General features: G+C 44.5%; 1 protein-coding gene across 1 annotated transcript in view; it reads left to right on the top strand.

The window, feature by feature from the left end:
• Positions 1-922: 922 nt before the first annotated feature.
• Positions 923-16,683, top strand: part of LOC311130999 (inaD-like protein) — a gene marked incomplete at its 5' end in the record, with an annotated part of 117,251 nt that continues 101,490 nt past the window's right edge. Inside the window, 5 exons of the mRNA XM_084163833.1 lie at positions 923-982; positions 7,530-7,739; positions 8,075-8,197; positions 11,291-11,665; positions 11,997-12,196. Of these exons, the coding sequence (XP_084019959.1) occupies positions 923-982; positions 7,530-7,739; positions 8,075-8,197; positions 11,291-11,665; positions 11,997-12,196 (968 nt within the window). The remainder of the gene's footprint in view (positions 983-7,529; positions 7,740-8,074; positions 8,198-11,290; positions 11,666-11,996; positions 12,197-16,683) is intronic.

Here is a 16,683-nt window from a genome sequence, read left to right as displayed (position 1 = left end):
TCGCTGTCTGTCTGTCTCTGTCTCTCAATTCAATTTCAAGGGCTTTATTGGCATGGGAAACGTATGTTAACATTGCCAAAGCAAGTGAAGTAGATAGTAAACAAAAGTGAAATAAACAATAAATATTAACAGTAAACATTACACTCAGAAGTTTCAAAAGAATAGAGACATTTCAAATGTCATATTATGTATATATACAGTGTTGTAACAATGTGCAAATAATTAAAGTACAAATGGGAAAATGAATAAACATAAATATGGGTTGTATTTACAATGGTGTTTGTTCTTCACTGGTTGCCCTTTTCTTGTGGCAACAGGTCACAAATCTTGCAGCTGTGATGGCACACTGGTTTTTCACCCAGTAGATAAGGGAGTTTATCAAAATTGGGTTTGTTTTCGAATTCTTTGTGGATCGCTGTAATCTGAGGGAAATATGTGTCTCTAATATGGTCATACATTTGGCAGGAGGTTAGGAAGTGCAGCTCAGTTTCCACCTCATTTTGTGGGCTGTGTGCTCATAGCCTGTCTTCTCTTGAGAGCCAGGTCTGCCTACGGCGGCCTTTCTCAATAGCAAGGCTATGCTCACTGAGTCTGTACATAGTCAAAGCTTTCCTTAAGTTTGGGTCAGTCACAGTGGTCAGGTATTCTGCCACTGTGTACTCTGTTTAGGGCCAAATAGCATTCTAGTTTGCTCTGTTTTTTTGTTTGTTCTTTCCAATGTGTCAACTAATTCTCTTTTTGTTTTCTCATGATTTGTTTGGGTCTAATTGTGTTGTTGTCCTTGGGCTCTGTGGGGTCTGTTTGTGTTTGTGAATAGAGCCCCAGAACCAGCTATAACTGATTCAAGTATTTTTAGCTAGATCCTAATTGGTATGTCAAATGTTATGTTCCTTTTGATGGCATAAAAGGCCCTTCTTGCCTTGTCTCTCAGATCGTTCACAGCTTTGTGGAAGTTACCTGTGGCGCTGATGTTTATGCCGAGGTATGTATAGTTTTATGTGTGCTCTAGGGCAACTTTATCTAGATGGAATTTGTATTTGTGGTCCTTGCAACTGGACCTTTTTTGGAACACCATTATTTTTGTCTTACTGAGATTTACTGTAAGGTCCCAGGCCTGACAGAATCTGTGCAGAAGATCTAGGTGCTGCTGTTGGCCCTGCTTGGTTGGTGACAGAAGCACCAGATCATCAGCAAACAGTAGACATTTGACTTCATATTCTAGTAGGGTGAGGCCGGGTGCTGCAGACAGTTCTAGTGCCCTCGCCAATTCGTTGATATATATGTTGAAGAGGGTGGGGCTTAAACTGCATCCCTGTCTCACCCCACAGCCCTGTGGAAAGAAATGTGTGTGTTTTTTGCCGATTTTAAACTTGTTGTTTGTGTACATGGATTTTATAATGTCGTATTTTTTTCCCCCAACCCCACTTTCCATCAGTTTGTATAGCAGACCCTCATGCCAAATTGAGTCAAAAGCTTTTTTGAAATCAACAAAACATGAGAAGACTTTGCCTTTTGTTTTGGTTTGTTTGTTTTTCAATTAGGATGTACCGTCTGTCGTACGGTAATTTGGTAAAAAGCCAATTTGACATTTGCTCAGTACATTGTTTTCACTGAGTAAATGAACTAGTCTGAAAATGCAGAGGATTTTCCCAAGGTTGCTGTTGACGCATATCCCACGGTAGTTATTGGGGTCAAATTTGTCTCCACTTTTGTGGATTGGGGTGATTAGTCCTTGATTCCAAATATTGGGGAAGATGCCAGAGCTAAGGAGGATGTTAAAGAGTTTAAGTATAGCCAATTGGAATTTGTGGTCTGTATATTTTATCATTTCATTGAGGATACCATCAACACCACAGGCCTTTTTGGGTTGGAGGGTTTGAATTTTGTCCTGTAGTTCATTCAATGTAATTGGAGAATCCAGTGGGTTCTGGTAGTCTTCAATCGTTGATTCTAAGATTTGCATTTGATCATGTATTTGCTGTTTGTTCTTTGTTATAGGGCCAAAAAGATTGGAGAAGTGGTTTACCCATACATCTCCGTTTTGGATAGATAGCTCTTCGTGTTGTTGTTTGTTTAGTGTTTTCCAATTTTCCCAGAAGTGGTTAGTCTATGGATTCTTCAATTACATTGAGCTGATTTCTGACATGCTGTTCCTTCTTTTTCCGTAGTGTATTTCTGTATTGTTTTAGTGATTCACCTTAGTGAAGGCGTAGGCTCAGGTTTTCTGGGTCTCTGTTTTTGGTTGGATAGGTTTCTCGATTTCTTTCTTAGGTTATTGCATTCTTCATCAAACCATTTGTCATTGTTACTTTTCTTCGGTTTTCTGTTAGTGATTTTTAAATTTGATAGGGAAGCTGAGAGGTCAAATATACTGTTTAGGTTTTCTACTGCCAAGTTTACACCTTCACTATTACAGTGGAACGATTTGTCCAGGAAGTTGTCTAAAAGGGATTGAATTTGTTGTTGCCTAATAGTTTTTTGGTAGGTTTCAACACTACTTTCCTTCCATCCATAGCATTTCTTAATATTATTCAGTTCCTTTGGCTTTGATGCCTCATGATTGAGTATTGCTCTGTTCAAGTAGACTGTGATTTTGCTGTGGTCTGATAGGGGTGTCAGTGGGCTAACTGAACGCTCTGAGAGACTCTGGGTTGAGGTCAGTGATAAAGTAGTCTGCAGTACTACTGCCAAGAGATGAGCTATAGGTGTACCTACCATAGGAGTCCCCTTGAAGCCTACCATTGACTATGTACATACCCAGCGTGCGACAGAGCTGCAGGAGTTGTGACCCGTTTTTGTTGGTTATGTTGTGCGTAGGAGGGCATATGGGGGAGGGAATGCTGTCACCTCCAGGTAGGTGTTTGTCCCCCTGTGTGCTGAGGGTGTCAGGTTCTTGTCCAATTCTGGCATTTAGGTCGCCACAGACTAGTACATGTCCCTGGGTCTGGAAATGATTCATTTCCCCCTCCAGGATGGAGAAGCTGTCTTCATTAAAGTATGGGGATTCTAATGGGGGGATATAGGTAGCACACAGGAGGACTGAATGTTCCTGTTTTGATTAATTTAATAGAGTGGGTAGGAGTGGAATAGGTCTGATCTGAGGGGGCCTAAATGGGGTGTGGGCATGGTTGACTTGGGGGGGGGTGTTAATTGGTTGGGGTGTGGATGTGGCTGGTGGTGCTGTGGTTTGGATGTAGGGCCTCTCGGCGGGGGTCCTCTATGTGTATGTCCGGGTGGGGTTGGGGGGGGGGGGGTCCCGCAGGTCTGGGAGAGCGTCTCGCTGGTCTGGGCATGGTGTCTGTTGATCTGTTGCTCCTGTGTGAGGTGTTTGGTCTGTGGTTGAGGGCGATATCCTTTAGGGTCCGTTCGAAGGTGTGCACTGCTGCCTTTTATTGGTGGACCTGGTCGTAAAGGCTGTTTTCAAGTCCAGGGTGGAGTGGTGGGCCAGGAAGATATTTGGTTTTGAGGCACATTCACGGGAAATACTTGCGTTTACCTGCTGTATGGTAGCAGGGTGGAAGTATTTTCGTGGTAGCAGGGTTGAGATAACCACTTGTGCGTTGGGGAAAGTAGAATAAGCTTTTTCAATCACTCCCTTGAGTGCTGTGGCCACCCTTTCCTTCTGTGTTCTCAGGTCGTTTGTGCCTGTGTGTATTATTATGTGGCTGGGTGATCCTAGTTGCTCCTCAGACAGAAGGTCTAGGGCGCGCTGCATGTTTGGACACCAGAGTTTAGACACTGTGTGTTTGGGGAAAAAGTGTATTTTCTTGTATGTATTTCCCGTTTGAGTCCATAAGGAGGACAATCTGTGGCTTGTGTATGTCCTTAGTGGGTGTGGGGGGGTCATCAGGAGGGCTATCAGGGTGGCTGACAGGGGGGGTGCTCAGAGGGGTTGGGATCCCCTGGGCCTGGGGTTCTTCATTTGTTTGTCCGGCTGTGATGTCGAGGCTATGGTCAGGGTCTAGGGCGTACTGTTCTGCTGTGGTGTCAAGACTTTAGTCAGGATCTGAGGTGGGCTGTTCTGCTGGCTTCTCTGCGGGGGTGGCCAGCTCTCTAATGGGTTGTTCTCTGTCACCCGTCATTGTTCTCACCTTCTCCTCCAGCACTCTGATCCTCTCCTCTAGTGCTCTGTTCTTCTCCTGCTCCTGCCCTTTCTCCTGTTGATGATGTCTCATCAAAGTCCAGAGTGCAGATGTCTCTCCACCTCCAGGTCTAGTTAAGGGGGTGTTGTTGTGCTGGACTGTTGTCTGGGTCTGTGCTGACTGGAGTGTAATCACCTGCTGTTCCAGCTCCACCTGACTTACCTCCAGCTGGGTGAATTTATCCTTCATTTCAATGAGGGAGTAGTACTCTGTGCTGGGAAGTTGCCTTTCCGCTTGGGGTTGCTCGTCTGTGGGGTTATTTAATGAAGAGGTCTGGTCTGACCCACTGGGGGTGGGGTTATCTTTCTCAAGGAAGAGCTTCTCATGCTGAGCTATTTCTTTGATTAGGTGAAAGTCCAGCTGGAACTGTTTGGGGTTGCCCTGTACCAATATTGTTCCAGATTTATAGAGATTTATATTAGCTGAGAGTCCTTTCTCTCTCTCTCTGTGTCTCTCTCTCTCTGTGTGTCTCTCTCTCTCTCTCTCTCTGTGTGTGTCTCTCTCTGCGTCTCTCTCTCTCTCTCGCTGTGTGTCTCGGTCTGTCTCACTCTCTCTCTCCCCCTTTCCCCCTCTCTCGCGCTGTCTTTTGCTCTCTCTCTCCCTCTGCCCCTCTCTCTCTCTCTCTCTCTCGCACTCGCTCTCTCTCTCTCTCACTCTCTCTCCCCCTCTTCCTCCCTCCCTCCCTCCCTCTGCAGTGCAGTTGGTAGTCACAGGGTTCAGTACAGTAATTGGACCTGGAGTTCTGTAGCTCGCTGCCTGCTCCAGTTTTGTGGTGAATCTAGAGAATAGGGTCTTGTGCTGTTCTGGTCTGGTTAGTATAGTGCTAGTGATGTTAGCGGTCTGTCAGGCCCTCTCTCCACAGGAGACAACGTGTTCGGTTGGTAGGAGTCTCCCCTAATCACTGACCTGGGATCAGATATTGTTTCATCCTCCTAATGGTTACAGTTTTGTTTGGGTAATCTGATCCTATATCTGTGGTTAGAGGCAACGTCTTTTTTGATCTGAAGAATTGCATAGTAGAGGCCGTGTCACTTGATGTATCAACTCTGGAAGCAGGTTGCTGGGCACGTAGGCTTGTGTGTGCATGTGCGTGTGCATGTGCGTGTGTGTGTAGGAGCATGTGAATGTGCATCTGCGCGTGCATGTGTGTTTACATGCGTACCGTGTTCTGCTATGGCCCTACAATCTGTGAGCGCTCGTGGGCACCCAGTCATGTTCACCCCCCCCCCCCAAACATGCCTCTCCCATTGAGCTGCTCTCCTCCCGCAGGAAGGAAGTCCCTGTCAGCATTCCTGATCCTCTGCCCAGTTCTCCTCTTCCCACCTGTTCAGCGCCACACACACACGCGCATGCATGCACACACTATGATAGGATTTGAATATGGATGCACACACACAATCATGCATGCGCAAACACAGACACACACTCAATCCCTCTCTCTCACTCTCCACAGATAGTTATAATAGAGTTATGACTCCTTCACTCTTCCCATAGACAGATAGCTGTCCCCGACTCTTCCCCACTAATTAGCCTTGTACAGCTTTAGTTTTTATATCGGAATAACCACTTGTTAATCACTTTTATAACCGGCGCTAGTCACATAAAATGACGCCCAAATGGGTCGTCAAATATATTGTGGGAGGCTCAAATTGGTGCCAAATTGCAGTTTTATGGCTCGGGCTGTCCGGGCCGTGATTGATACCAGTCACATTTGGGTTGAGAGGGGAAGTGTGGCTTTGTTGGGCTCTTCGATACATTTACGGAACTGTCTGGAGGACGGTGATGGAGTGAGCAGAGCTTTTTACTAGTGTTCTCATACTTCCCAATGGCTCAGCATGGGGCTAGGCTAGCAACCAGTCAGGTTGGAAATAGTGTATTTTAGGTGAGCTTGATTTAAGTTAGACAGAGCACAGGGTGGGCAGGGTTTGCACTTTTGGGACTATTCCATTGGTTCCATTACAACGGGCAAGCTATATCAAGCGTACCTGAAGTATTTAAAACTAAACTATTTCGACCCACGTCTGCTTGCAACTCCCAGGGTTATGGTTCCGATTCATTTACAATTAATTCCCGCCTAGACAGTAAATGTGCATTATAACACTTATATTAACCAGTTATGAGCTAAGCGGTCATTACAGCTCATGCCTCATATCAGCCTATACAAATGCACAATGCATGCATAGGTGTTCGTCCCAAATGGCACCCTATTCCCAATGTAGTGCACTACTTTTGACCAGGGTCCTTTGGGACACAACCATAATGCATAACACACTGGTGGTTCATTGGAACTAGGAAGTGTTCCCAGAATGTCTCGAGGCTCCATGGTGTGGCCTGTGTTTTGCGTTGAGGTGATTTTTGACTTTGTTTTGGCTGGCCATGCCAAGCCTCCTTCCTGTTGCATTCCTATACTGATGGAATCAACAGTCCTCCGAGATGGATGGGACCTGAGCTGTTGACCCACTGAGACGCACGCACACACACACACACACACACACACACACACACACACACACACACACACACACACACACACACACACACACACACACACACAAAGGACGCATACACACATTTGTTTTACTATCCTTGTGGGGATCAAACAATTGATTCCTATTCAAAATTATATTTTCCCTAACCCTAACTCCTAACCCTAGTTCAAACCCTAATTGTAACCCTAAACCTAACCCCTAAGCCTGAAATAGCCTTTTTCCTTGTGGGGACCAGCGAAATGTCCCCACTTGTATGAATGTTCCTTGTTTTACTATCCTTGTGAGGACTTCTGGTCCCCACAACCATAGTAAAACCATAAAAACACACACACTATATTAGACGGTATAGCTGGAAAAGCCACTATAATAATCCACTGTGCTCAGCTCTATCACCAAGGAAAAAATCAACACCTTCTCCCCAGAACAGCACCATTGACCTTATATGCTTTATTGGCTATGGACTGTTCAAGGACACGGCCAATGTTGCCAAAGTGCTTACTGTTAGTGAAGTGACTCGACAGAAACCTGTCACATTTTGAGTGAAAGATAGACATCTTTTCTGTAATTACCCTCTGCTGTTTCTCTACCTCTGCAGATCCACCACAACACACACACACGCGCGCGCACACATCTCATTTGGCACAGGGTGCAGGTATTATTGTAGTATACTTCAGCAGAATGACTTTGTCCAACTCATCAGTTGCTTTATATCTGTAAATGAGAAGCCAGCAAGACATTGCCTTAATGTGCTGTGTAAGGACATGAGTGTGTGTTTGTGTTTAGTGTTCGCAAGCACGCATATTACTGTGTGTTCATATGAGTACGTTCATGCTTGTTTGTGTGTTCCTCCCACCTCTCTCTCACACATTTTTCTCCTGGTCTGCGTTGCCCTCTGCAGGATCCTCTGGACATTGCACGCTCCGTCATAGTCATCCGCTCGCTGGTGCCCGGCGGCGTGGCAGAGTGCCATGGGGGCGTGCTCCCCGGGGACCAGCTGGTGTTTGTCAATGACACCTACCTGGACACGTGCACCCTGGCTCAGGCCGTGGAGGTGCTCAAGGCCGCCCCGTCTGGAACCGTCTACTTGGGCATCTGCAAGCCACTAGTGGTACGTACCGTGGTGATGTGTGGGGGACTTGACTTAAGTAGATTTATTTGACAGGGATAATGCACATTAAATACCATTTTTTTCTTTTCTTTTCAAGTTTATTTTTGCTTTACTTTTTGTGTTCTTTTAAACTTGGTTTTGGTGCTTGATGCCACAAATTCTTGACACTATTGACTTGTGATAGAATTTACTTGTATTTTTTAAGAATCCAGCCTTGAATATCTAAATCTTACCTTATAGTTGTGCTGTAACTACAGTATATTGAGTGTGTGTACTCTTATAGGAAATTCTGACAGTGTGTGAATGGTGCCACCTGTGTTTGTCTGTCCTTCTAGATGGAAGGAGCAGAGGAGAGGGGACATGGTGACCTGGAGCTCCAGAGGACAGAGGGACAGAGCAAGGACCGAGAGGAGAGTGTGTCCCTCTCGCTTACACACTCACTCCTGCCTGTTTCCAAGGTACTGTAATAGCACCGCCGTAGTATGTTTATAATATAGCACTTTTTTTTAAACATTATGCTCAAAGCTCTAATATCAGGGTTATAATCACTAGATAATAGGGGTGTAACGATTCTTTTTAACAACGATTCGATTTGTATCACGATTCGTGGTTGTCGATACGATTCAAGGACGATATTGGTTCATTTAGAACGATACGATCCGAAACGATTCAGTGACTTGAAATCGATTCAGTAACCTTTTAGCCAAAAATTCAACCAGTGTGACTGAAATAAATACCTGGATACTGGACAGTGCAGGTGAAGTTTCCTAGATTCCTGTTTCTTGTAAGGACCGCAATGGTGGCTTGATAATTTCTCGCTCGTCGGCTTCTCCTCTGTCATCCGCCATGCTATGCTTTGTTGTCTTGGCGCCTTTGCGCTGCTGCTGGCGCGATGACGTCACGGATAGGCAGACTGAATCGAGGAATGTTTAAAGCCTTTATCATTAAAAGTGCTAAGAAAAAACATCCATATAAAGTCTGACGTGCTTAAATCCAATGGGTTATTTCCTAGTATCGATACAATCGATTTATTACATTTTAAAACGATGTTAGATCGATATGTGTTGTCCAAAAGGCCAACTCGCCGAGCACAGATCGATGTAGTTGGATCATAGGAATATAAATCGATACATCGATGTAGTAGATGGATCGTTACACCCCTACTAGATAACAAACCGAAGGAAATGGACTGAAACTGGGAGGGACAACGTGAACTTGTCATATAAGAAATGCTTATTTTCGTATTACGTTGCAAAACGTTTTTCTACGGTGTACTAGAATTAATACTACCTAGAAGGCACCACTAATAGGGGTGGGGTGAGGGAGGACTCAAGCCCTCTAAAGGTAAAGACAGAAGTGATGTATTGTCCCCCTCATCTTTATTTCTCCCCCTCTCTTTCTCTCTCATATTAGCCTTGAATTTAAGGAAATGATGTGCACGAGTCAGTGGCGGCCGTAAATCCACCAGAAATGAGACTAATTGTGCCATTAAGATTTTAGACTCTGCACATTTCTCACTGTAAATTGCCTGGGGGGCCTACAGGGGGTGGGGAGGTGGACTTTAAGTACCCCTGGCTAAGCTTTGCTAGGCTACCACTAATATTGGGGATGTGTGTGTGCACATCAGAATGTTCTGATCGCAGTGATAAAACCGTCAGGTAGTCTTTTGACAACAGAGGTCTCCACTGACCTGAGTGATGTTGGATGTGTATTCGGTGTGTGTACAGTGAGGGGAAAAAAGGATTTGATCCCCTGCTGATTTTGTACGTTTGCCCACTGACAAAGAAATGATCAGTCTATAATTTTAATGGTAGGTTTATTTGAACAGTGAGAGACAGAATAACAACAACAAAATCCAGAAAAACGCATGTCAAAAATGTTATAAATTTATTTGAATTTTAATGAGGGAAATAAGTATTTGACCCCCTCTCAATCAGAAAGATTTCTGGCTCCCAGGTGTCTTTTATACAGGTAACGAGCTGAGATTAGGAGCACACTCTTAAAGGGAGTGTTCCTAATCTCAGCTTGTTACCTGTATAAAAGACACCTGTCCACAGAAACTCTCCACCATGGCCAAGAACAAAGAGCTCTCCAAGGATGTCAGGGGCAAGATTGTAGACCTACACAAGGCTGGAATGGGCTACAAGACCATCGCCAAGCAGCTTGGTGAGAAGGTGACAACAGTTGGTGCGATTATTCGCAAATGGAAGAAACACAGAATAACTGTCAATCTCCCTCGGCCTGGGGCTCCATGCAAGATCTTACCTCGTGGAGTTACAATGATCATGAGAACGGTGAGGAATCAGCCCAGAACTACACGGGAGGATCTTGTCAATGATCTCAAGGCAGCTGAGACCATAGTCACCAAGAAAACAATTGGTAACACACTACGCCGTGAAGGACTGAAATCCTGCAGCGCCCGCAAGGTCCCCCTGCTCAAGAAAGCACATATACAGGCCCGTCTGAAGTTTGCCAATGAACATCTGAATGATTCAGAGGAGAGCTGGGTGAAAGTGTTGTGGTCAGATGAGACCAAAATTGAGCTCTTTGGCATCAACTCAACTCCGTGTTTGGAGGAGGAGGAATGCTGCCTATGACCCCAAGAACACTATCCCCACTGTCAAACATGGAGGTGGAAACATTATGCTTTGGGGGTGTTTTTCTGCTAAGGGGACAAGACAACTTCACCGCATCAAAGGGACGATGGACGGGGCCATGTACCATCAAATCTTGGGTGAGAACCTCCTTCCCTCAGCCAGGGCATTGAAAATGGGTCGTGGATGGGTTTTCCAGCATGACAATGACCCAAAACACACGGCCAAGGCAACAAAGGAGTGGCTCAAGAAGAAGCACATTAAGGTCCTGGAGTGGCCTAGCCAGTCTCCAGACCTTAATCCCATAGAAAATCTGTGGAGGGAGCTGAAGGTTTGAGTTGCCAAACGTCAGCCTCGAAACCTTGATGACTTGGAGAATATCTGCAAAGAGGTGTGGGACAAAATCCCTCCTGAGATGTGTGCAAACCTGGTGGTCAACTACAAGAAACGTCTGACCTCTGTGATTGCCAACATGTGTTTTGCCACCAAGTACTAAGTCATGTTTTGCAGAGGGGTCAAATACTTATTTCCCTCATTAAAATGCAAATCAATTTATAACATGTTTGACATGCGTTTTTCTGGATTTTGTTGTTGTTATTCTGTCTCTCACTGTTCAAATAAACCTACCATTAAAATTATAGACTGATCATGTCTTTGTCAGTGGGCAAACGTACAAAATCAGCAGGGGATCAAATACGTTTTTCCCTCACTGTATATCTATGCAGTGGTTGGTCAGACAGGTTGTTCTTGAAGCATCTTTTGTAACCACTTAGCACCACTTTTACCTTTCTATTTCTCCTAAAATACTGGGCCAATTCAATCCTTTGCAGTTGAAGTGAAATCACACTGTTAACCTGTATCATGTTACTCTTTTGAAAAACCTCAAACCCGCATGCTTTCCCTCTTGCGAACATTGTCTTTGGATATTGACATGTGTGTGTGTGTGTGTGTGTCCAGGGCTTTGGTGATGGCTCCATCCTCCCAGAGGATCTTAGACAGGAAGAGGACGAACCCGAGCTGATCCTGGACGGTAGCGTCCCTCGCTACACCTCACCTTTGACCCCTGCCTTGACCCTTAACCCCACCCCCACCTTGACCACTAGGAGCCTTAACCCCACCCCCACCTTGAACCCCAGCCCCATGGGAGAGGAGAGGGAGATGGCCGTGGATGAAGAGGAGGGAGAAGAGGAAGAAGGAGTGGAGGTGGAGGATAGGGAGGGGCAGGTGGTGGACCCCTACCCCAGAAAACCCCCACCATCATGGGGAGAGCGGGAGAGAGACAACAGAGGTCCTGTCCCGCCGGCCTCTGTCCACTCTGGAGCTCAAGAAAAGGTGAGTGCTCTACTGTATTGTGCGCTGGCAAGTCAGTCGAGAGATGTCTGGCTTCCACCTCTACATCAGTTGTGGCAAACAGGGGGCAGCAGTGTGTGCAGGCTTTAGTTCCAGCTCAGCTGTAACACACCTGACTCAGCTCAACATCTCATACAGTCTTCAAGACCACTGTTACTATTTAATCAGTATTATAATCCGAAATAAAATGTTCATTTTTAGTGTAGAATTCTGCTACTGCTACAAATAACAGTGCGTCCCATTATTATTTAGGGTGAAGGTGGGGTTAGTGTGGCTGGGGACAGGATGATACCATTTTGTGTTGCCCTCATAGCAGGTGGAGGAGATGGAACAAGGTGGAGATGGAACATTGGAGAAGATGCCCAATTCAGACCTGCAGCCCAGAGCCCTTCTTGACCACCTCTCTCTGGTTCAGTCTGTGGACTCCTGGGTGGAGATGGGTGGGGACAGTGAGGCAGACTCGGACTCCAGGAACGGAGGATCAGAACTCACCCTGACTGACACAGACACCGAGTCAGTACCCCTCTTTCTTTCTCTCTCTCTCACTCACTCACTCACTCACTCACTCACTCACTCACTCACTCACTCACTCACTCACTCACTCACACACACACATTCTGACACGTATTTACCCACAACAATTGATTTCTACAAAAATATGGGTGAAAAGTTGAACCAATACTGTGGGTGTTTAAAGAAATTCCGGAAATAATCATTGGCAGGTAGGTAATAACGGGTGGCAGGTACAGTGGGGGGAAAAAAGTATTTAGTCAGCCACCAATTGTGCAAGTTCTCCCACTTAAAAAGATGAGAGAGGCCTGTAATTTTCATCATAGGTACACGTCAACTATGACAGACAAAATGAGAAAAAAAAATCCAGAAACTCACATTGTAGGATTTGTTATGAATTTATTTGCAAATTATGGTGGAAAATAAGTATTTGGTCAATAACAAAAGTTTCTCAATACTTTGTTATATACCCTTTGTTGGCAATGACACAGGTCAAACGTTTTCTGTAAGTCTTCACAAGGTTTTCACACACTGTTGCTGGTATTTTGGCCCATTCCTCCATGCAGATCTCCTCTAGAGCAGTGATGTTTTGGGGCTGTCGCTGGGCAACACGGACTTTCAACTCCCTCCAAAGATTTTCTATGGGGTTGAGATCTGGAGACTGGCTAGGCCAATCCAGGACCTTGAAATGCTTCTTACAAAGCCACTCCTTCGTTGCCCGGGCGGTGTGTTTGGGATCATTGTCATGCTGAAAGACCCAGCCACGTTTCATCTTCAATGCCCTTGCTGATGGAAGGAGGTTTTCACTCAAAATCTCACGATACATGGCCCCATTCATTCTTTCCTTTACACGGATCAGTCGTTCTGGTCCCTTTGCAGAAAAACAGCCCCAAAGCATGATGTTTCCACCCCCATGCTTCACAGTAGGTATGGTGTTCTTTGGATGCAACTCAGCATTCTTTGTCCTCCAAACACGACGAGTTGAGTTTTTACCAAAAAGTTATATTTTGGTTTCATCTGACCATATGACATTCTCCCAATCCTCTTCTGGATCATCCAAATGCACTCTAGCAAACTTCAGACGGGCCTGGACATGTACTGGCTTAAGCAGGGGGACACATCTCGCACTGCAGGATTTGAGTCCCTGGCGGCGTAGTGTGTTACTGATGGTAGGCTTTGTTACTTTGGTCCCAGCTCTCTGCAGGTCATTCACTAGGTCCCCCCGTGTGGTTCTGGGATTTTTGCTCACCGTTCTTGTGATCATTTTGACCCCACGGGGTGAGATCTTGCGTGGAGCCCCAGATCGAGGGAGATTATCAGTGGTCTTGTATGTCTTCCATTTCCTAATAATTGCTCCCACAGTTGATTTCTTCAAACCAAGCTGCTTACCTATTGCAGATTCAGTCTTCCCAGCCTGGTGCAGGTCTACAATTTTGTTTCTGGTGTCCTTTGACAGCTCTTTGGTCTTGGCCATAGTGGAGTTTGGAGTGTGACTGTTTGAGGTTGTGGACAGGTGTCTTTAATACTGATAACAAGTTCAAACAGGTGCCATTAATACAGGTAACGAGTGGAGGACAGAGGAGCCTCTTAAAGAAGAAGTTACAGGTCTGTGAGAGCCAGAAATCTTGCTTGTTTGTAGGTGACCAAAAACTTATTTTCCACCATAATTTGCAAATAAATTCATTAAAAATCCTACAATGTGATTTTTTGGATTTTTCTTTCTCATTTTGTCTGTCATAGTTGACGTGTACCTATGATGAAAATTACAGGCCTCTCTCATCTTTTTAAGTGGGAGAACTTGCACAATTGGTGGCTGACTAAATACTTTTTTTCCCCACTGTAGCTTAGTGGCTAAGAGCGTTATGCCAGTAACCGAAAGGTCGCTTGTTCTAATCCCCGAGCCTACTAGGTGAAAAGTGTGTCGATGTGCCCTTGAGCAAGGCACTTAACCCTAATTGCTCCTGTAAGTCGCTCTGGATAAGAGCGTCTGCTAAATGACAAAAAAATAAATAATATATATATATATTATATCAATTGCATTTCATAATAATATATGCCATTTAGCAGACGCTTTTATCTTTAAACTGCCTTCTTGAGTGTTCATTGACGTCATATTTCGTCTTTAATGGGTTGAGTAAGAGTTACATGCAATTACATTTATCTTTGAGGTAATGGCTTTCATTTCCTTTCATTTCCCCTACTGATAAATTGATCTACAGATCCTGGCTCTCTAGTGGGCTTAGCACCCCCTCTGCTGGTGAGAGGGTGATATGGCAGGCAGTGACCCCAGTGATACTGGTTGAGTCAGTCATACATACATGCATGCATGCATCTGAACCATGATCAAGAGAGGAATACAGAATAGGAGATGGTTTCCTACACCGGATTCAAATAATCAAAGGCTTGATGATAGTGCTAGGGCAAACACACATGTGTGTAGCCGATGTGAAATGGCTAGCTAAATTAGTTAGCGGTGCGCGCTAGTAGCGGTCAATCTGTGACGTCACCTGCTCTGAGACCTTGAAGTAGTTGTTTCACTTGTTTTTGTGGAGTGACTGGTAACAATGCTTTGTTGGTGCTGGTTGTCAATGTGTTCAGAAGGTCACTGGTTCCAGTCCAGGATGGGGCAAGGAGTGGAACGTTAGCTAACTTTTTCTCTTCTTTTTTAGTGGGGGTTGGGGGGGGGGTCATCCACCCCCCCTCTCCGGAGGACAAAAATAAACTTTGTTTTTACAGCTTTTTCTTTTGTACATTCTAGACACATTTTATATACATGGAATTTGTATTCATTTTTTAACAGTAGTTACATAGCAAGAATAAAGTAATTTGAAATACAGTACCAGTCAAAAGTTTGGAGACTCATTCCAGGGTTTTTCTTTATTTTTACAATTTTCTACATTGTAGAATAATAGTGAAGACATCAAAACTATTAAATAACACATGGAATCATGTAGTAACCAAAAAGTGTTAAACAAATCAAAATATATGTTATATTTGAGATTATTCAAAGTAGCCACCCTTTGCCTTGATGACAGCTTTGCACACTCTTGGCATTCTCTCAACCAGCTTCATGAGGTACTCACCTGGAATGCATTTCAATTAAGAGGTGTGCCATCTTAAAAGTTAATTTGTAGAATTTCTTTCCTTCTTAATGCGTTTGAGCCAGTCAGTTGTGTTGTGACAAGGTAGGGGTGGTATACAGAAGATCGCCCTATTTGGTAAAAGACCAAGTCCATATTATGTCAAGAACAGCTCAAATAAGCAAAGACTTTAAGACATTACTTTAAGACATGAAGGTCAGTCAATACGGAAAATGTCAAGAACTTTGAAAGTTTCTTCAAGTGCAGTCGCGAAAACCATCAAGTGCTATGATGAAACTGGATCTCGTGAGGACCACCACAGGATAGGAAGACCCAGAGTTATTTCTGCTGCAGAGGATACGTTCATTAGAGTTAACTGCACCTCAGATTGAAGCCCAAATAAATGCTTCACAGAGTTCAAGTAACAGACACATCTCAACATAAACTGTTCAGAGGAGACTTCGTGAATCAGGCCTTCATGGTCGAATTGCTGCAAAGAAACCACTGCTAAAGTACACCAATAGTAAGAAGAGACTTGCTTTGGCCAAGAAACACGAGCAATGGACATTAGACCGGTGGAAATCTTTCCTTTGGTCTGAATCCAAATTTGAGATTTTTGGTTCCAACCGCCGTGTCTTTGTGAGACACAGAGTAGATGAACGGATGATCTCCGCATGTGTGGTTCCCACCGTGAAGCATGGAGGAGGAGGTGTGATGGTGTGGGGGTGCTTTGCTGTTAACACTGTCTGTGATTTATTTAGAATTGAAGGCACACTTAACCAGCATGGCTACCACAGCATTCTGCAGCGATACGCCATCCTATCTGGTTTGCGCTTAGTGGGACTATCATTTGTTTTTCAACAGGACAATGACCCAACACACCTCCAGGCTGTGTAAGCGCTATTTGACCAAGAAGGAGAGCTGCATCAGATTACCTGGCCTCCACAGTCACCTGACCTCAACCCAATTGAGATGGTTTGGGATGAATTGGACCGCAGAGTGAAGGAAAAGTAGCCAAGAAGTGCTCAGCATATGTGGGAACTCCTTCAAGACTGTTGGAAAAGCTTTCCAGGTGAAGCTGGTTGAGAGAATGCCAGGAGTGTGCAAAGCTGTCATCAAGGCAAAGGGTGGCTATATGATTTGTTTAACACTTTTTTGGTTACTACATGAATCCATATGTGTTATTTAATAGTTTTGATGTCTTCACTATTATTCTACAATGTAGAAAATATAAAAAATTACGAAAAACTCTTGAAGGAGTAGCAAATCAATTTATAACATTTTTGACATGCGTTTTTCTGGATTTCTTTTGTTGTTATTCTGTCTCTCACAGTTCAAATAAACCTGCCATTAAAATTATAGACTGATAATTTCTTTGTCAGTGGGCAAACATACAAAATCAGCAGGGGA

This window comes from Coregonus lavaretus (assembly GCF_964263955.1).
Source record: "Coregonus lavaretus genome assembly, chromosome: 6".
Lineage (NCBI taxonomy): Eukaryota > Metazoa > Chordata > Actinopteri > Salmoniformes > Salmonidae > Coregonus > Coregonus lavaretus.
The sequence above is the reverse complement of the archived record's forward strand: the minus strand, read 5'-3'. Positions and strand labels throughout refer to the sequence as shown.